We start from the raw sequence: 22,202 nt of genomic DNA, 5'->3' as shown, positions 1-22,202 counted from the left end.
ACCCCTAGAGATGAGTGAGGCGCGTGCCCAGGGACCGTCTGCAAAGTGCAACGCCAAAGACGAGCTCCACAAAAAAATCACTAGGTTCACTGCTCTTAACTGTAGTTACCAAATTTTGGTGAATTTCTATTTGAAATCATTTTTAATAACCTCACTACTGTACAGTGCAGGGTCACCAAAATCACCTCACACAAAGATGAACTTCCCATGGTCACACTACAGCTCTTATTTTGCACAAATGCTTTTAGATAATTTTGTTGAATTTCTATTTAAAATAATTTTTAATAACTTTGCTACTTTACAGTGCAGAGTCACCAAGATTAGGCTGCAGCATTTTTTGTCCAAAATAAGAGGTGCAGTGTGACCATGGGAAGTTCATCTTTGTCTGGTGTGATTTTGGTAACACTACAGTTAAGAGCAGTGAACCTATTAATTTCTTTGTGGAGCTCTTCTTTGGCGTTGCACTCTGCAGACGGTCCCTGGGCACTCGCCTCACACCCATCTCGTTATTCCTCCAGCACGCAATTCAAGTCACTTGGATGACAATATTACTGTAGCTCATTGTGTACACTATTCTGATTGGGAAGAGGCTACGCTTGTGTTTTTAGAACGTTTCGTTTACAAGTTATTTAACCGGAAAGTCCGAATCTGTCAATATCTTTCCAACTTTACCCGACTTTCGCGCAGTGTTTAGTCTTTCGGTGTTGTGTTTACTCTTGGGCGTTGTGATTTGCACTTCAGGGCCATCGCAGAGAGATCTTCATTTGGTCTATCCCCCCTTCGAAGAGAGTGGTTGGCCATATATACTTGTATCATGTTGAAAGCCTGTGTGTTTAGAGAAACACATTCTTTGCTTTTGCTTTCCTGTATCCAATGTGGTTTGATGGTGAGGCAAGCAGAGGTGAGGAATGTTTGCAAGTCCCATATCCAGATGTCATGATTCTTTAATAGCCATGGCTGAAGCCAGAGTTGTTCGCTACATACACGAAAAACAAATAGGTTGCAAAAGATGGCAAACAAAGACATTTATTGAAATAATGCAAAATAAACTGAACATGAATATTTATTTTTTGTTGATTTTTGTTTTCAGCACAGCAAAATGTAACAGTTTCCATGTTGTAAAACACGGTCAACACTGAGTTTCCGAAACAATCATGCCGATCAGTTTGGTCAGACATGTCTTCACTGAAGGCAGAGCAAAACAACAGACTTTTTCCAAAATATTTAACCATGAACCTTAAGACAGAGAAAAACTGAAATCCAACACATTGATTTATATACATTTTCTTACAGCATGAACACATAGACGAAAAGGAAAACTAATCAGGTACCACAGAAAAACTAATGCTGATTTCCTACAACTCTGGTGGCAGGTCATTATCCTTGTCTATTCAAGATATGTCAATGCTTCTGAGCATGGATTAAAAACATGCACAGGAGGGTAGTTTTGACTCTTTAATTTCCGGAGTATTTGATGAGAATATGTTTTTAAACATGGGTGCCATATTGCACGCTCCCATTTGCAGAGATGTTCAGCGGTCTAAGAGGCTGTGGCCTCCCGGGCCGTGGTCACCCCGGGGGACAGAGGCGGGCTCGCGGAGAAAGCAAAATGTGGACATGTGTGTGTGTACGATTGGCACCAAGTCCGGGATGATGGGGTGTCGCTTTGTCGACTTTGTGGTTGTTTACGAGAAACGTTTCCATTTTCGAGCTGTTGCCTGCATGTTTCACTGGGCACCAGCTAAACTTGGAGCTAATTTTGTCAAATGCTAGCTTGGGTTTTTTGTTATATAAATATTTGCGAAAAGTCAATGAAAATAATAATTTTTCGAAACCATAATTAAATTATCAAAATGATTTAAATTTTTCAGTTTTCATAACAAAATCCTTGATGTTGCTTAGCAGTTGCTCGGTCAGATCTTGGTGTTGCTAAAGCAACGACAGCGGGCCAGAGGTGCATAAATGGAAAATGGAATGTATTTATATTGCGCTTTTATATAGGGCGGCTGTGGCTCAGGAGGTAGAGTTGGTCATCCACTAACCAGTGGGTCAAATGTGGCCCAGCATTATGACTTTCAATAAACAAATAGGATTTCAATGCTGTTGCCCATTACCACTATATCTAAATTAGCACTTTGAGATTGCTTTTAGCAATGAAAAGTGCTAAATGTATTATTATTATTATTAGTAATATTACTATCATTATTATTATTAATAAGATTTGGCACATCTTAGCCTGCTTTCTCCTACACACTATGTTGTCACCATGTGTATTCCAAACCATATACCTCTCAAAAATTAAAAGATCACATGTTGATGCCTCCATACCACCAATATCACCATTGTAGTGTTTTGTCTGAGTTCCCATATTGAGGAGAGAAGTGAGGTAAACCCAGCAGAGTTGTTTCTGTTGTTTGAGGTGAGGTGAAGGGAGGTCGAGGGGTAGACAAACAAACATGACAAAGGTGAGGGTGGAGTTGAACTTGGTAACAACCCCTTCATTATCAGGGAACACACAGGGGCTTTTTTAAGCAAGTTTCTTCCTGTGGCTGGCTTTGAGGACTCCAGATACAGATAGAGAGAAAAGCAGAGCTGAGGACATGGACATGAACTAGTTGTTCATGATGGCATAATGCCGAAGCTCTGCTCTGCTGGATTTCCTTCTGTGTATGTGTTTGTAGGAAGCAATCCATTATCCATTCAGCTTTATCCATTAAGGGTCGCGGGGGGACTAGAGCCGATCCCAGCTGACATCACAGGGCCAACATACAGAGACAAACAACCATTCACTCTAACATTCACAACTACGATCAATTTAGAGTCAAGTTTACCTAGCCCCAATCTGCATGTTTTTGGACTGTGGGAGGAAGCCAGAGTACCTGGAGATAATCTGCAAACCCAGAACCTTCTTGCTTCTCACAATCTTCCATTATGTTCTGTAATATGACCTGTACAGTTAGGACAGCTTTATAAATATTAATTTCAGTGTATGTGTATAGTGCCTGGTGGTCTACATAATCACAGACTTATACTGACATTGTTTTGAAAGGAGAATTTTGGTGTCCTACACAATTATTTTCTCTGTTGCTGGCAGTTATGCTTGTAAAAATCCATGCACACAATGATTATGTGGTGCTTCACTGAATAACAAGTAAGGTAATGGCATATGTTATGTGTAAATGTTTGACTGTTAAGGCCACTTAAACACGTGTAGTTTGACTAATTTGGTTTGCACCAAATTACTTATCAATGACTTATTACAATTGAACTAGGAGGAGTAACCATAAAGCCATATGGACTGACCAGTGATCCATGGATTGGGCCGTTTGGGCAGATGTCATCCTGCACCACCATCATAGTGACATGGTCCCACAAATGAACTTCACTGAGCGAGACTGTCCGACTTTGTAGGACATGGATTAGTGAGACGATAACATGATCAGGGCTAAAGTAATTCATTTCTGTGAGTTCTCAACTATTGATTACCACAACTAGACCATGACAAAGATGTAACTCCACTTGAAAACTTATCATTGTCTGGAAATGATATGATACCATCATCTACATAATTTATGTAGACAACAAAAGTCCTTTTTTGAAGAGCATCTAAGTCTAAGTCTGCTCTCTATTGATCAAAAATCTATATTATGGGGAGATTATTCTGCCTCTAGGAAACTGTCTTTCATAAATAAAAGCAGCAGAATGTGACCACTCAGCAGCCATAATTTTCATTTAGCAGCTTGGCAATCTCACAGATAAAAAGTTAACTATTTCCTGCTGACCAAACGTGTCAGCAACATCTGTCTTTATAGGTGAAGAAACTATTGTTATAGTTTCTTTAAAAATCACACATCAACTATGGCATAATTCTGTGATTCAAGTTTTTCCCCACAGACAAACCACACAAAAGTTTGGTTAGAGGCTCATCGTTGATCATTATACCCTTTTACCTGGTCATATGGTTAAATGTGAATGAATTATAAATATATGGTTAGTGTAAAACAGCCTCTGGATAACCATATCCCATCACAGGACAATAAAACTCTCCAGTATGATGTTATGTTGGTTAACATGATTAGGTTGATGGCCTATCAGCACAATGACCTTAATGCTGTACATGTCTATCTGTCCAAACCACTGAGTCACCACACATTCATTCATCACTCAAGGCCTTCATTTAGTAATTATTATATCTAGTTTACAGGGAGGTACTTTAACGGTACTTTTGTTGGTTACGTTTTTATAAAAAAAAATTTAAAGGGAGGGCACTTGAAGCTGTTTTTTTCGTATTTGATAAATGTACTCTCTTGATTGTTGCACTTTTCGATAATATCTTAATGGTTGAATGCACTTATTTTAAGTAGCTTTGGACAAAAGCGACTTCAAAAATTTTATAAAATGAGAATATAATGGAATGGATAAATGTTTTATTTCTCTCGTACTGTACACAGTATATCCTTGAACACTGAACAGGACTACTTTGAACAAATAAAGTACATGATGTTCTGTGTTGAGTGATGGGACTAACATAAAGCCCATCAAAGGAAAAAAGTAACACAACTCAATAGAGACAGACTGTTACCTAAAGTCCTTGGACTCTACTGTTGTAAAGGGTTGTAGGCCTTTCATCATTATACCGGGTCACAGCGAGGTGGCGCTCGTTTACCCTCTCCTCATTCATCCTCCCACTAGCTGCAACTGTGAAGGGGCTTCGGGCTTGTCTTTGACTTGGACCAGCAGAAATAGAGGGATGTGTGGGATGGTTCAATGTAGCTGCAACTATAACAAAAAAGTTGAAAATGTTTGAATAGATTGTATTATGTGGATGGATTTGTGTTCATAAACTTAATCTAACCATTCATTTCAATTTCGAATTGATTAATTTATATATATATATACATATATATATACACATATATATATATTCTACATGACAAATGTAACTCTATACGATGAATGGTTAATGCCATTAACCTATGTTTGCACAAGTTAATCAACTCAGTGTGGGCTCCTGCTAGCTTAACAGAACTTAGGTAGAAGGAAAACGGAGATGGACTGTGAGCTAGGCTGAGGAAAACTGTACATTTCTCTGCCTGAAGTGTTTTGACAGATTGCTCGTGTTACCGCCTTTACTAGCAAAACATTTGTTGAAACATGCTTTGTCTCCATTGATTTGAAGTATAACCGGACTTTGGACCGTTTTCTGGACAGAGCTTGCCCCGCCCCCTGCACAGGACAGGCTCCAACAGACACACACCTCTCTCCTCAGGATTAGCAATAGCGAAAATTCATCATCGACGAATGCATTAATTTCTTTTATACTGTTAGCAGTACTGATAATGTCGGAGCTTATCAATACTATGGTCTCTCATAATTTAGCACCGGACGGGGCCCGTTTAATACCGGGTTCCGGTACCCATAATACATTTCATCATAATTTTTTTCACATATGCAATGTGTTTCACCCCGGGACCACAAAAGTCTTTTTCTGGTGCACCAAATGTAGTACAGTGAAATCTACTCTCTACAGACATCTGTAAAAAATAAAAATAAAACAAATCTCCAGCTATTTATACATTTTAACAATTTCTGTAATGACTGATCAAGGTTAGGTGTATGTGTGTATAGAACAGCCAGAATTTTTCACAGCACTTAAACACTGCTAAAATGTCACATTTAATGTGGGTTCCCAGTCCGAGTTATTATGTCTACAAGACAGCTTACAGTGGGAAGTGGATAGGTCCTTAAAAAAGTATTCAGACCCCTTTGCTTTCTGCAAAGTACAGGAGTGTCTACATTTCACTGATAATAGATCAGGACAAGTATATAAAGCCCTTTCTAAAGCTTTGAGTGTTCCTTGGAGCACAGTGGCCTCAATAATTGTAAGAAGGAAGAAATTTGGAACCATCTGAACACTTACAACAGTTGGTCATGTGGCTGACAGGGACCAGGAGACTGGTCAGAAATGAGGGGGCCAAAAAACAGACACGTCATTGAAAAAAAGAGGACATTTTAGCCATTAAAAACTGAACTGACAAAACAATAGAAAAGAGGTCCAATTGAAAGTGAAGGAGTCTGAATTCTTCCTAAATGTATGTATGTATTTAGGTAGATGACGCCCCTATTCATATTCCCACTTCAAAAACCTTGAATGGACGACCATTTCTCTTACTGGGGAAACAGCTCTACATGTTCTTAGTCTTATTCTCGACGAAGATTAAAGTCCTTTTCCTCATCTCTTCAATGATTTTTAAACAATATTTTGTCTATTTTCTCTACTTGTGTGGTTAGACCTACCAGACTTTTTCTTCCAACATTCATTCATCAATCTATTCATTTTCATAGATTTTCAGGTCAACCCATGGATCAAAGTCTGTAAACCTTGTCCATCGATCCATGCTGAAACATGTCTATGGTGATTGTCCTAAACATGTGACACTTTTTGTGTGTCTCTTGCCTGTTTGATACTGTACAGCCACTTAATGACTCTTGCATTTCGTTCCACTGCCGAGATGCCATATGGAACACGCTCGCCGGCCTCTTCCTCCTCCTCGTCCTCACCCTCGTCCCCGTCTGACAACTCATTGTTAGAAGATCGCCGTGACCGGTCACATTCGGAGGAGATCATAGAAGCTGATCGAAAGTTCAGACTGACAATGTCTGAGTTGGCTCGTGCAAAATTCTCTGGACCAACTCCCTCCAGCTCCTCGGGGTCGAGGCCACAGTAGTTAAAAAAACGTTCCACATCAGCTCCCGCCCGGGCGTACCGGTCTGACAGGTCTGATTTAGATCTGTGTAGCGAGGAGCGCCGAGCCACAGACGAGCCAAGCTCTAGCTCCAGGTTGGGATCAATTGAAGTGTTGGAAGGGTCTCCAAAATCACAAGGTAGCGACTGAGGGGTGGTGTTGTCAAAGGGTGACGGGGATGGAGTTGGTCGAGGGGGAGGCAGCGACAAGGAAAGTGCTGGAGGAGGGAGGGAAGCAGGGTTAGGTTTCGGAGGGAGGGGTGGAGCTGAGGAGCTGCTGGATCGAGCGGTACGGAGTGGCTTGCCATTGCACAGTCGTAAGAGGTCAGAGGAGGAGTGGGAGGTAAGCAAGGGTGGGAGTGGAGAGCGAGAGTGATCAACAACTACTCCCTCACCTCCTCTCTCACCCAGGACTCGTCTGCTGAGGTTGAGGTTTCCTCCCTGCTGTGGACCGTGACGTCCCCCACCGTTGATCGGGGGGACCTTCAATGAATGGGAGAAGGAGCGGAGGGAATGTGAAGTGCTTGGACTGGGACCTGAGTCTGGTGGTTGCTCATTAAGTGTCATTGTAGATCGGTATGTTAACGGCATCCTAGGAATAGAAAACAGAAATATATAAGCAATATAATAGTAATGATAAAGGGAGGTAATGTAGTAAAAATTAGGGCTGATTTGTAGACTCTAGACAGAGAAGAATACTATACTTCCTCACACTTGCATAGAGAGTATCTTATCAACCTTTAAGCTTGGACATGCCCTTCACATTTTCCAAAAATGCACAGGGTTACCCCACAACCTCTGCCACCACCCTCACACCTCTGTTAGATTGTTGCTCTGATACTTTGATACTTTCACTGACGTTTTACACATTGTTTCAGCTGTATTGAGTCCTATGTAATACATTTAGGGTTGCCCAGATTTCATAGAACCAAGATATATACCTCAGAGTTTCAACTTTATAAATTTGACATATACTGTACATATACCTTCTAAATTATTACTGACGCTACTTCAAGATTAGGGCGTTTTGCCCGCTTGCCTTGTACCGCATTGTCCTCCCTTCCCAATGGCTTGCAATCACACTGTACTTTAACATTCTAACCTGAGCACATTTGAGGTGAAGTACTCTGGAACCTTCTGTGAGAGCATTGTAACCATAACAATGTATTTTAATCTAGAATTAACTAACTGACTGCAATATACACCAACACCAACTAGAAATTATTAAGACCCATCCAGTTTTACTCAATAGGTTGGTGGTTATTATGAGAAAGGACAGCTCACACTCAGCTTTTGCAGGTTTAATTCCCATCTAATTTTCATGTTCATCAATAAGGTGAAAAATATACCTGTCATTAACCCAAGTATTCTCAAATTAGTTAAAATGTGTACTATCCAAGTAACAATCCAACAACTAGCCAGGGAAATATAAAAACAAACAAACACAAAAATTCAAATGCTCGCAACCTTGGCCATTAAGGCAAATTTATTGCCTCAACCTCGAGTGTTTATCTGCCCCCCCCAGTCAGAATTCTCTTCAGTTTTTATATACTTTTCCATCTGGAAATATGTCACGGAGTTAGGCTTGTCTAGTTGTCGCCCTAATCCGAGACGTATTTCTGGTTGGAAAAATACAAAGAGAGCAAGGAGAGTTGGGAGCAGATAAATCCCAGTTTTCCTGGGTAAATCCAATATGATCATATCTAGTTTAAGGTTTCACATTTGCACTTGATGTTAGGCCTGTTTTTGACAGACGGTATATTAGGCCAGAATTATTGCGAAAAACAATATTATTGTCATTTTTTGCAACTGAATCATGTGTGTTTTTATTAAAGGCCTATCGGTCATTGAGTGTGTGAATCACTGCTCTCTTCTACACGATTTGTGTCACGAAATGTGAACTAAAGTACTGCATGTTAAAGAGATTTACTTCAGGTGCTTGTGCTGGTGATCAGACTGACACAGTCATACTCCCACAGAACATCAAAGACTGTGCATTGCTCCGCATCACTTTTGTGCTGTTTGTCAAGAGTCGAAGTGCGACCAGACTTGGAGCTACACTCCGTTGGTCGGCCGTAGCAGGCATGCTAAGCCCTAGCTCATTTCAAAACACAGGCGCCCGTACGTTGATGTGTGACGCAGACAGTCAGCTCCTGTCAGGGAGTCATGTTTTTACAGATAACAGATAAGCAGAACCGAAATTCAACTTCATCTCACGGGTACCCGGTAAAGACCCTAACCCTACTCCTCACTGTCTCTCTCCCTGTCTCTCCTCAAGGGCGTGTCGCCCAAACATTCTACAGTGCGCTGTCATTGAGTCTTGTAGTGTCAAAATAAAAGCCTTCGTTGAGTCATGTAATTGCGACATTTAATACAATTCTGAAGCAGCAGTGGCAGTATTTTTGCAAAATGTTATCTGACAGTGTTGACACAGTTTGTGAGCTGCGCCTGAGACACAAAGCAGAGGAGAGGATTGAACCGCGTTCCTACCTGCCACCACCACAATGCCGATTATTGAGGTCAATAGAAATGATCGAGTTCATTTTCATGTATCATACGATAAGTCGATAATGTGATTATCACGACAGGCCTACTTGATGTGTTTGCACATTTAAACAGCAGCTAATGATCATTGCTTGAATCTTAACCAAGAAATATACACAATATGTGGGCATAGCATATGAGTTTACCCTGATGGTGTCCAGCTCCTGGCCATTTCCCCTGATGACCTCATCAGCACAGCACTCTTAGCTCCTGCTCCTAGTCCTTCAGGTCCAGCTCCTGAAGAGGACGACGAATTTAGCAGATTTTTTAGGATCTCCAGGTTTAAATTCTCCCTTTTGCTGCTGCCACTACTTGTTGCACATGTGTCTGACTTTGCATTGTTATTGGATGCTTTGAAAGGTATCCCGCCTCCATTTCCTCCTCCACTACAAGGGCCTCTCTTGGAGAGCAGGGGGTGGCAGACAGGAGGCTTGGCCAGCACAGGTGGTTTGATTGGCTCCTGCTTTGCGTTGATGACTTCCTGGCTCTTGACGTACTTGGCTTTGTCAGCTTCTAGTCTCTCAACAGCACTGAGGCGCTTTGGGTTTGGTTCCACCTGAGAAACAGATATAACATAATATATGTTAACAAATGCAACACTTTACACCATTAGCAGCACCGATAACGTCGGAGCTTATCAATAGGACAGTCTTTCATAATTTAACCCTGTGGCTCGTTTAATACAGGGTTTCGGTTCCCCATCCCTAATATTAGGTGCACCAAGGAAAATTTTTGGTCGGACAATTTAAGTTCAGTGTCTTGCCCAAGTTAAGTTTAAAAAAGTTTTAAATGGATAATACTATGTTGATGGATTTGTGTGAGGAGTTTCGAATTAATATATATATATTTTATTAAAAAAAAATGTACTCTGTGTGGGACTCCTGCTAGCTAAATATATACTTGAGGTGGAGGGGAAACGAACTGAGAGCTAGGCTGTCGAAAACTAAATTTCCCTACTTTCACTAAATGTTTGGACATATGACTATGTATGAGTCTCATCACCAATTGATAGTGTTTTTTAGACATGATGTCCCACAGATGCTCCTGTATCTTCTCCCTGACGGCATGAGAGAGGAGACTGTGAGAGGGATGAGAAGGATCATTAATAATGCCGTCTCCTCTGCGGATGCACCTCAGGATAATAATAATAATAATTATACATTTTATTTATGGGCACCTTACAGTTAAAACAAGCAAAAATACAGTTTAAAACAGGCAAATATAGTTAAAAACTAAAACATTTTAAAATATAATAGAAAATAGGTAGGAATAGGTGAGTTTTGAGGGAGGTTTTAAAGGTAGGGAGAGACTCTATGGTACAGATGGATAGTGGGCGAGAGCTCCAGAGGCGAGGGGTAGAATGACTGAAGGCTCTGAGCCCCATCATGGACAGGCGGGCCGAAGGATAGGAGAGCAGGAAGCAAGAAGAGGATCTGACAGTTCGGGATGGAGTTTAAGGCTGTATGGAGGAGCAAGATTATGGAGGGCTTTGAAAGTGAGGAGAAGAATCTTAAAATCTATGCGGTATTGGACAGGGAGCCAGTCTAGATGTTTGAGGATAGGAGTGATATGTTCTGTGGATGGGGTTCTGGTGGTAGTGTGGGCAGCTGAGTTCTGGACCAATTGGAGTTTATGGATGGACATGTGGGGTAAACCAGAGAAGAGGGAGTTATAATAATCAATATGGTAGGTGACGAGGGCGTGGATGAGAGTCGCAGTGCTGTAGGGTGTGAGTGATGGACAAAGACGGTGGATAGTGCGTAGGTGAAAGTAAGCAGACTGGGTGAGATTATTCATGTGTTTTTCAAAAATAAGTCTGCTATCGAGGATGACACCCAGACTCTTCACCTGAGGGGAAGGAGGGACTATGGAATTGTCGATGGTGAATGAGAAATTGGGACATTTAGATTGGGTGGATTTAGAGCCAACAAGTAGTATTTCAGTTTTGTTAATGTTAAGTTTGAGGAAGTTGTGAGCAGAACAGGTTTTAACTTCATCTAAGCAGTCTGACAGGGAAGACGGGGGGAGCTTGGAAGTGGGTTTGGTGGACAGGTAGAGCTGGGTGTCATCCGCATAGCAGTGAAATTTAATATTGTATTCATACACATTAATACACTTTCGGAAGAGCCGTCAGCGGCAATTTAGGGTTAAGGACACAACGGCATACGGACTGACAGAAGTCCGGATCGAACTGCCAGCCTTGGTGGGTTGGTGGACGAACGACTCTACCTGTCTGTACAGTAAGTCCGTTTTTTTTGTAGAGACGTTCCAGGCGACGTCCTTTTATTTTTACTGACAGAGCAGGTGAATACCAGGGGGCAGAGTGAGTAAAAGAAAGAGTCTGGGTTTTCAGAGGAGCAAGAGTGTCTAGAAGTTTGTGAAGTCCATCATTGTAATGTGAAACCAGATCAGCAGTGTTGGCTAATTTGTTTATGGGGAAATTGCTAATTCCAACAGAGAGAGCAGGTATATCAATGTTCTTGATGTTTCGAAATGAGATGGAGCAAGGCGGATTTGTTTTGGATGGTGGCAAATTGACATGGCAAATTAGCTTATGGTCAGAGATGGGCAAATCAGATGGAGTACAGATAAAAGGGGTTAAACCAGAACAGATGAGGTCCAGGATGTGTCCTTTGTTGTGTGTGGGAAAGTCAATATATTGCTGTAACTCAAAACTGTCTAGGGCTGAAGAAAAGTCCCTTGCTGCTGGTATTGTCCATGTGAATATGAAAATCACACAGTATTATACATTAGGGGACATGGAGCAGATGGATGTTAAAAAGGAAGAAAAATCATTAAAAAAATTATTTGTTGGACTTGGGTGGGCGATAGATAGTGGCTTAAATAGTAGGGACTGGTCCACTGATTTGTAAGATTATTGTTTCAAATGAGTTAGAGGCAGGGACAGTGACAAGAGACACTCTCCACTTGTCATTGTTGGAGTATTGCAACACCGCCCCCTCGACTTGCAGGTGTAAACAAACCAAGGTGAATGATCTTCTCTGCTGTTCTCACCATTCTGACCAGTCTCTGTCTCTCATCTGCTTTTCCCAAAACAGGATGTGACGCAGTATGTGAGGATGCCATGGTAGAAGACTGTCATGGCTCAAGTGGGGAGGTCCGCCCCATTCAGTCTGTTGGGCGATGTTGGGCCTTCTTAACGACAGCTGTGGTGTTATCCCTGGAGGTCATGTCATCAGCCAGATGAAACCCCAGAAACTTGGTGCATTTTACTCTCTCACCAACAGAACCACAGGTGATCAGCAGAGGGTGGTGGTTTGATTTGGCCCTCCTGAAGTCAATAATCATTATCAGTTTGTTTTTTTCTGTGTTGAGTGACGTTGTGAAATTTGCACCAGGTTGTCAGCTGCTCCACCTCACACCTGTAGGCGGACTCATCCTCGTTGCTGATGAGGCCTACTACTGTAGTAGTAGTAGTAAGCAATTCACTGTTTGATGTATTGCCGCCAATTCTGACAATCTGCAGTCTCTGTGTGAGGAAGTCCAGGATCTAATTGCAGGTGTCAGTGTCCACATTCACCAGCTGCTGTGGGAAGATTGTATTGAATGACGAGCTGAAGTCGTTTTAAGCAAGATCCTGGCATAGGTGTTCTTATCTTCCAGATGAGTCAGAGTGAGGTGGAGCAGGGTGGATATAGCGTCCTCTGTAGACCGGTTTGTCCTGTATGCAAATTGTAGGGGGTCCAAGCTGGCAGGGAGGCTTGATTTGATATATTCCATACCAAGCCACTCGGAAGCATTCCATGGCTATTAGAGTGAGGGCAACAGGGCGATAGTCATTCATACATACAGGGTTTTGTTTTTTGGGGACAGGAACTATGGTGGTGCTCTTAAGCAGGTGTTCACTACAGCTTGGCTGAGGGAGATGTTAAAAATGTCTGTGAAGACATCCTTCAGTTGCCCTGCGCAGTCTTTCAGAGCACGGCCTGGTATTTTGTCTGGTCCAGCAGTATTTTGATGGTTTATTCTAGAGAAGACAGAAGCTGTCGGCAGACATCACCTGGTGATGGTGTGATCCTTTGTGCCCTCCTGTTGTGACCTGAAACCGAGAGTAAAGGGTGTTGAGGTTACCTTTAAGGGAGGTATCATTACAGTCTGGTCTTGCAGTAGGCTAACAGCCTGTCACTGTCTGGAATTCAAAGGCGCTGTGTGTCTTTGTTGTCAGTGAAGTGACATGCCAGATTTGCCTCTCTGATCCATCTGTTCAGGTTGTTCCTCACCACGCTATATCTTGCAGTGTCACCATATCTGAAGGCAGCATCACAGGTCCTCAGCAGTGAATGGACCTCTCCTGTCAGCCATGGCTTGTTGGTTGCACGCATTCTCACAGTTTAACCCACAGTCACATCATCAATTAATTTAGTGATGAATCCCATCGCCGCCTCTGTGTACTTCTGTAGGTCCATATAGTCCCCAGTTGAAGCAGCATCCTTGAAAATGCCATTGTGTGCATTCAAAGCAGCCCTGTAGGGCTGGGACAGCCTCCTGTGGCCACACTCTGATGTCTTTCAGTGCTGTTGTCTCCAGTCTCACTCTGGGTCTATATGCAGGCATAAGTATGACAGTTAGATGATCAGAGCTGCCAATGTGGGGTAGAGGGGCTACTTTTGCATTTTTAATGTCTGTGTATACAAGATTCAATGTGTTATTAGGGCCAGAGCACTGGAGGTGCAGTGCCCCCGGTGTCCACTGAAGGGCACCTCCACTTTAGGCATTTTTGGCCATTTCACACGTCATACTTTAACAAACTCCTCCTATAGATTTCATGTCAGCAACTTCATATTTGGTGTGTCATCTAAAGATTTATGGGATGAAAAGTTGCTCTGGTGCCGGGCGCCCTCCGGTGTAACTAATTAAAACCAAACTTAAAAGAAACATGATATCTTGAACATACACCAGTGTGATAAGAATAACCTGAAATGACAGAAAACATCTTTGAGAAAATGTATTTAATGTGTTAGTTTGGTCCATGTCCCATCTGCTAACATCAAAGAGGGAGGGTTTATGACCTATACTTCAGCCAGCCACCAGGGGGTGACGTTGTCGTCCATCTTTATATACAGTCTATGGCCAGAACGTAGAAGGGATGGTCCCAAATATCAGGGAAAGAAATCTCAGTTCACTTTAATCCCTAAATGAGTACACAGTGTGTCGTTGTACAGTGTAGGTATAAAGGTTGTAATACTGACACATACCACTCTCACTCTCTCACACGCACGCAACAGATGTCAGAGTAATGTAACAGTACCTGTCTCCTGAAGTAGTCGGGGCCCTTGTTTAAGATGCGGAGGGGTACAGCAGAACCGAAGGCCGCCGCGGGGCCGGCAGCCTTGCTATCTGGCAGGTCTGAAGCCAGTGTCTCTGTCGGCATTGCAACGAGGCGACTGGGGTGGCCGGCCGTGGTGGCAGCAGGTGCGGGGGGGTCGACAGAGGGCAGGGCAACCAGAAGACCCCCAAAACATGAAGACTCAAGGTGGAGATGAGAAGGTCTAGAATGAGATGAAGCCCCTGACCCTCCTCATGGCCTGTGAAACCCTGTGACTGAGCCAGACTCTAGGCCAGAGGGCTGCTTAGGTACTGCAGTCAAATATTCTACTTCATTGCTTGAGTAGGACTGTTTAGCAGCTCTGACTTCACTGGTCTTTACTCAGAGGTCTCTAATGGTCTGTGGTTCTTAGGTCTGGAATTATTCATTAAGAAACATGGACAGAGAGATCGATAGATAGAGAGCAAATGAGTGCAGTGACAGAATGGAAAGGAAGTAAAAGAGTATTGAGGGCAGCGGTGTGACAGGGCCCAAGGAAAAGCAGGAGGATGGTGGGAAATGAAAGCCCCACCTCACCACCGCTTGAACTCTCTTTTCTGCTCGCCACGCAATCTGAAATCAGCAGAAAAAAAGAGAGAAAAAAGGCAATGGGGTTAAAGTTATACTGTGACATCATACACCTAACAACCCCAGCAAGAATGTCAAGGACACACAAATACACAAAACTGTTAATTTCATTGTGCTTACTCATGTGGGATAAAGTAACGAACATCCCACTTGGAGCTGCACACTCAACCATTCTGTGTTCATTAGGCTGCTCCATTTGAGCAGTTATGGTGTCAGTGCTTTGCTCAAGGGCACCACTTAATGGTAGTCAATGTTTTTTAGTTTTAGTCTTATTTGGTTTGTTTCATCTAGTAAGTTTCCTTTTGTGTAAAAGACAGAGTATTTTGGTTGTTGTTTTGGCCTGGGTTCACCCTGAACGTTTGTCAATAGTTTGTTCACCTGTAAATAAAATGTTCACTGTTGATAATTCCAGTGTTCTGGTTGTGGTTTGGGGACCAGGAAGGGACCAGTTTTCTTTTAATTCTGTTGTGCTCCTACTCCCCTAGACAGCGGCATGTATTTAACTTGGCATCTTTGTCCTACACCAAATGGCCTTATCAAAGAAGCACAGCATGTGGTCGAGTCGATTTTGGACACAGCCTAATTATTGTCTAAGCTGGTGCTGCCTTAAAACCTACTACTTATCTCCTCAACTCTCTGCCATATTAACTCTCCATAGATCTCTGGCCAGTTGTTTGTAGTTTGGGACCTACAGTCCTCAGTGGATTACTTTTAAATTTAAAATGTTAATTTCTGCGGATTCAAATTCCATTGTGTGCGTCTCTTTCTCTGTGATTTGACAGCAGACTTTCAGGCTTACTAATGGAGAAGAGCCTTACCTATGATGATCATAAAGTGTCATAATAACTGTGTATTTATTGCACTTTTTCATTTGTTGCACTTTTTTGTGTGTAGTAGAAACGTGGTAGAAAGAGTTTCAGGCGGTGACAGCTGGAGATCTGCGGGTCCTCATCTTACATTTGACACCCACATTAAACATATGTGCAAGACCTCCATCTATCATGTGTACCAAATCATTTCTTTATTATGCTGATATAGGCATAGACTGCTTGGGGAACTTATATCATGAGCATCTCTCTCCCTATCCCTCTCTCTCTCTGCCCCCATGTATTTACATTACATGTCACTAACTCAGTTTTGTCTCTCTCCTAGTGTATCTCTGACCCCAGAGCTGCATGATCCAAACCCATCATTATTATTATAAGTATTATTATTATTATTAATATTAATAACATCATTGCATTTATAAGTGTCAGTTTTCCTTAATTATAAGCATCAGTCTGATAGAGATTAAAGCAACTGTTATGCAACTCTCCCCCCCGATATGTTTACATTACATGTCACTAACCCTGTCTGTGTTTTCTTTCTCTCCTAGTGTATCTCTAACCCCAGAGCTGCAGGACCCAAATCCGTCATTATTATTTCATTAATACTAATAATAACAACAACAACATAATTGTAAGGCTGCACGGTGGTGTAGTGGTTAGCACCTTCGCCTCACATCAAGAAGGTTCTGGGTTCAACCAGGGCCTTTCTGTGTGGAGTTTGCATGTTCTCCCCGTGTATGCCTGGGTTCTCCGGCTTCCTCCCACAGTCCAAAGACATGCAGAATGGGGTTAGGTTCATTGGAGACTCTAAATTGACTGTAGGTGTGAATGTGAGAGTGAATGGTTGTCCATCTGTATGTGGCCCTGTGATAGGCTGGCGACCTGTCCAGGGTGTACCCCTGTCCTCTCTCTCTCTCCTCTCCCCCTCTTTCTGCCCTCCTCTCCTCTCTTCCCCATTTTTCTCCTCACCCCAACCGGTCGAGACAGATGACCACACACAACTGAGTCTGGTTCTGCCAAAGATTTCTTCCTGTTTAAAGGGAGTTTTTTCTCTCCACAGTCGCCAAGTGCTTGCTGATTGTGGGATTTGTTGGGTTTTCCCTGTAATATTGTAATAGTGACCTTACTATGTAAAATGCCTTGAGACAATTTATGTTGTGATTTGGCGCTATACAAATATAATTGAATTGAATTGAACCACGTAACCATGTAACCCACGAGGCCTCACCCGTTGGTTTGTGACCTGCAGTTTTGAAGCATCGACTTTCGCATTCTGACCAGGGCCTTGTTGTTTTTTTTGCAAAAAGATATAAAATTGGGGGTGGGTCTGACTGAATCTTGTCTACTGCGTGCCCACCTACACCTGCATCCATGCAACGATTGGACGGATCATCTGTCAATCACGCTGTATCCATGCTCCAGCGTTTACAGTGCTTTATCATCTATTTAACTCTAAATAAGACCACCATTTACAAAATAAACATCATGCTGTCTTTGAGAAGACTTGAAACTATTGATTGAGACCATAAACTCCTCAGAAAAAATCTTACGTTATAAATCATGTGATAAGTAGAGTAATTTTCTCATAGACTTCTATAGAAACAGACTTCTTTTTGCAACCAGTGAGTCCCCCGTCTGCTGGTGATTCCAGAGAATACAGGCTTCAGCCAGTTCTGCATTAGTTACATTTTTCCAGACCCGGTGAAACATCCATTTCTGTCTCCTGGAGACATCCAAGACTAAGTGTAGCTTTAGAAGAGCTGATGTTCTCTGTAGCATCAGTACCCTCACTGTAGATGTTCAGAAAACAAGTTTTCTTCCATCCATCCATCCATCCATCCATCCATCGTCTACCGCTTTATCCATTTAAGGGTCACGGGGGGCTGGAGCCAATCCCAGCTAATTAAATTCAATTCAATTCAATTTTATTTGTATAGCGCCATATCACAACATACATTGTCTCAAGGCACTTTACATAGTGAGGGCAATATTACAATATTACAGGGAAAACCCATCAAATTCCACAATGAGCAAAGCACTTGGAGAGAAAAAACAGGAAGAAATCTCTGACAGAACTGGACTTCAAACTCAAACTGTCTGAGTAAATCGTCTGCGATATGAAGCCAAAGCTCAGAATTGATGTGCTCACACTGCACGGTTGAACCGTCAGCCACGACTTGAATGCTCACACTGCGTGTGAAATGCCTGTCAGCTCCTGCGGAAAGCTCCTCTGAGGCAGAAAAGTTTGTGTTTACCATAGAAGAAGAACGCTGACAAGACAGAAATGTGCGATATCTGTGGGCCAAAACCTCAAAAAAGAGGCAAAAAAAAGAGGAGCTGGTGTATAAGGAGTCACGCACGCACTATTCGTATGTCCAATTAACATAATTGATTTTATTACAAACAATAACCGTTCAGCAGCGGAGGGACCCTCCATACTATTGATACGCACACTGACTATTTATTAAATTTATTATACCATTTATTTCTTATCCCAAAAGCCAAATTGACCATGTTTGCTACTTCACGCAGGCGCAGTCAGGAAAAAGGCCCACAGTTTGAGGAATCGACTCGTGGCTCTTCTTCAACTGTGCGAGAGGCTGAAGTCGGCTGACCCGACACCCCGTCCGACGGCCGGTCGGGAGCAATTAATCGCTGATCGCTCCCCACTGACGAAGCCTTAAATCGTACAGTGTATGCCCGGCTTTCGGTTCTGTTCATTCAAACCTGCATTACAGGAAGTTTTCTTTTGTTACTTACTTTAGTTAGCTAAAACCTTCCCTGTTCAATGTTAATGTTGCTTTGTTATGGTGTTATATGGTGCTACAGTGTTTCCTCCTTCATGCATTCAGCAGCGGCCTACCGGATTTTGACCGTCACTGCTGAATTATTATTTGTATTATTTATTTATTCATTACGAGAGGAGATTGGGCTCTGTCTTATCTAGTAGGGGGGAACCGAAAACCTGGTATTAAACGGGCCCTGGGGCTAAATTATGAAAGACTGTACAGTAGAAACTGTAGAGTGCAACCATTTGGGTTGCAACCAAATATCTGTGAAGTGCGACTAGAAGTTTTAGAACATTAAAAAGAGTTATGTTTTTTCCCCAGAGAAAAAGAATACTAGAGTCAGAGCCAATCAGTGTTCTCCTTTGCTGAATGTTGGTGGGAAAAATTAATCGGGCAGAGTTAGGAATGGGCACCGAAACCCGGTATTAAACTGACCCCTGGGCTAAATCGATAAGCTCCAACGTATAAGTTATTCCGTCCACTCATCAAACAAACATTGCTTGCGACCTAGACTCATGTGCTGCTGCTTTTCTGCCTCTTTTTATATTTGTTCTTAATTTACCTTCACTGGTGTGTCTGACATAGTTGTATGTTAGGAGCACCATGGTTACTTTTGCGCAAGTCTACGCTTTGAGGACCAGGAATCGAGCATGGTGGTGTTTACATAGACTTGGCTCCATAGGGACATTCCAAACTCACTGATCGAGCTGGTGGGTTTCTCTCTCGCCAGGGCGGACAGAACTTAAATGTCGTAAGGTGTGTGTGTGTGTGCTTGCGAGCCTGTGTGCGTCTGTGCCTGTGTGCATTTGTCTGTGTGTGTGCTTGCCTGCCTTAGTGCTGTACCTGTAGCCCCCACTGTTTTCTTAGTCATTGTGTATATTTGATAACGGAAATCTCTCTCTCTCTCTTTTGCCAGTATGAGCCAGAGGAGGATGCACCAGTAGAGGCAGTAGCAAAGTCAGCAAACATTAACATATCCAACCATGTCGGAAGCTCTTCAGAGGCACAGAAAATATGATTTTAAATAAATGTAACCTCAGTGCTGCTAATCTGCACCGGCGCTAGTTGGCGTGGTAATACGTGGCAGAAGTAGGCTTGAAAAAAATGTATGTACTGTATAGAAGCACTGTATAAATCTGTGAGTTGATGGGTTAATGTGACTTGCATTGTGAAGTGCTTTACGTCGTCGATAAGACTACAAAAGCATGTATGTAAATTAAGGGTTAGGGTAAAAAAACTCATTAGCCACCAATAGATGTTTACATTTTTCAGAGTTAATGCTATAGTTATATGGTTTATCAAAAACATTACAAAAAACCCAGGTAAGTACCACAGTGGGGGTTTGGGGTGCCTATGCCCCAAGTACCAACGTATGAGGGAACTTGATAAACGGCTGGATCAATACAAGAAATGGTGTTGGTATTGAAACCTAGATGTGACAAGACAAAGCCACCCAGGACCGCATCCAGCCTCAGTCCCAACCAAACACGGCCGGAGAACTGGGACCTGGGGGATCACAGCAGGACGTGCACCGGGCCAGGGGCCGACGCTGGAGGGCCGGCCCCCCCCCCCAGCACAGCAGCTGTTGCTCGCGGTGTCAGGCGGGACCCGAGCTGTTCGGGCCGACGCTAACTACACCTGCCCGCCTGCGTGCGCGCGTGCGTCTGTGCGTGCGTGCGTCTGTGCGTGCGTGCGCGCGCGCGCCGCTCGTGGCGCAATGCAATGCCAACCCCCCCCCCCACCCCCCCACCGCCACAACACAGCCGTCGGTGCACCGCGGCCCGGAATGTGGTGTTCCTGAGCCGGGGAGCCGTGCCGAAGCTCGCCGCAATGCTTACATAACCGCCGAGCACACAGCCCCCGCCAGCATCACCCGTCCGCTCAGCGGGCGAACGCCGTGGGGAGTCACTAGGTCCGGGCTGCTGCCCGTCTCACACTAATCCGAACAATGGCCACATTTTCGCACATGAAAGCAAATTAAGAAGAAGAAGAAAAGAAAAAAAGAAGAAAAAAAAAACACAGGCGCCGGCGTCACGTCAGCGTCGGGGTCGTCTAAAGTTAAGCGGGCGGCCAGTTACGCATCACAGCAGAGCTAGCTAGCCGTCCTTACCTGGATCTCCAGCTCCAGAAAACAAAGGATGCTGCTGCGGTTTCACCCCGTTAGGTCGGTGCGTCTATTCGGCCTGACAGCATCCTGTTCCCAGCCACTGGCAGCAGCAGCACTGTCCCTCCGCAAGGCACCGAGGCTGCATGTTCCGGTCCTTCCTACCACAATAAGCGCCGAGTGTTGCCCGCGACTTCTTTCACGATGACCAAGTATGTACGGGTGTTTGTAGAGATTTGGCTCCATATGAGAGAAAGAGCGCCTGACAGTGTTCGATCCTATGTCAAACAAAAGGGGGACATAGGATTGTGTCCCCAGTTCTTCGCTGTTTCAAGTCAAGCACCTACACAATGTTGCATTGTGTAATTTCAATGAATGCAGTCCAAATAGACCGTTATGGAAGAATCTGCAAAAAGCTGCAGTGATTTATAAATTTTAGTTTAGAAGTGCACATGTTTAAAATGAATAATAACATTGAGCAGTTTGATATGCTTATCCACTTATAGTTGACGCCTGCTTTTGCTTTTATTGTGAAAGTCCTTTTTTCCGGATCCTTGTGGTCCTTACGCTGTCTGCCTTGACGCAGCTGCCAGCAGCTAAGACTTTGCACCGACACAGACGAACCTGAACGGGAGTGCAGAGCACGGCTGAGTGCTCTCTGACTTCATTTGACAGCAGTTCTGTTCATTGACATTGTCACAGGCAGACTATATGTGTGGTCTCCTTCAGTATATCCCCGCAACTCTTAGTATTTTTAATGAAATGTGAGTTCATCTGATTAGTAGCCAGTCAATTCTCCCCTATGTATATGAATGGAGCGGTCCATTTGTTAAAGGGCCAGTGCGTGTCTTGTCGTTGACAGCTGCCCGGCCACAGCTTCCCAATTATTATTGCAGGGCAAATCTTTCCTCTTTGATCGCTGGAGGAGAGACAGCTATCACATAAAACGTTTAGGTTATTTGCTTCATCAGCATCCCTTAAGCCCTTGTTACCACTGCAGAGAAGGCCCCTGTCAGTTTTGTTGTTTTGTTTTTGTTTATTTATCATGGGGATTATGCCAAAAAATTGCCTACTGAACTGATTTCCACGAAAGGGATGGGACATGAGGTATACTGTATAATCATAAAATGATTATAAAAAAATACATCTCTTTGAATTACAATACAATTGAAATGCAATGGCAGACAAAAATGTTGACATGCAAAAAAGTAGGCAGGAGTATTGGCTTTGGGAATAGTCAAACGATGAATACTGTTTATACCACTCGCTGTAGATCACT

At 43.1% G+C, this 22,202-nt stretch overlaps 1 protein-coding gene across 4 annotated transcripts; it reads right to left on the bottom strand.

Annotated features, from left to right (window-relative positions):
- Positions 1–1,050: 1,050 nt before the first annotated feature.
- Positions 1,051–21,200, bottom strand: fam110b (family with sequence similarity 110 member B). 4 transcript variants are annotated; one of them, XM_035634721.2, is made up of 5 exons: positions 20,930–21,200; positions 14,559–15,188; positions 9,436–9,845; positions 6,458–7,337; positions 1,051–4,779 (listed from the first exon to the last, which is right to left on the bottom strand). In XM_035634721.2, the coding sequence occupies exons 2-5, from the start codon at positions 14,679–14,681 to the stop codon at positions 4,765–4,767; spliced, it is 1,428 nt and encodes a 475-aa protein (XP_035490614.1). In that variant the 5' UTR covers positions 14,682–15,188; positions 20,930–21,200; the 3' UTR covers positions 1,051–4,764. The 4 variants fall into 4 exon arrangements, with proteins under 4 accessions (XP_035490614.1, XP_047188086.1, XP_035490613.1 ...); XM_047332130.1 differs by lacking the exon at positions 20,930–21,200 and adding exons at positions 12,305–13,349; positions 13,531–13,850 and having other exon boundaries at positions 1,051–7,337; positions 14,559–14,695; XM_035634720.2 differs by having other exon boundaries at positions 1,051–7,337; positions 20,930–21,198.
- Between the last annotated feature and the right edge of the window lie 1,002 nt (positions 21,201–22,202).

The sequence above is a fragment of the Scophthalmus maximus genome, chromosome 5 (assembly GCF_022379125.1).
Source record: "Scophthalmus maximus strain ysfricsl-2021 chromosome 5, ASM2237912v1, whole genome shotgun sequence".
Lineage (NCBI taxonomy): Eukaryota > Metazoa > Chordata > Actinopteri > Pleuronectiformes > Scophthalmidae > Scophthalmus > Scophthalmus maximus.
This window is presented reverse-complemented; position numbering and strand designations above follow the sequence as displayed.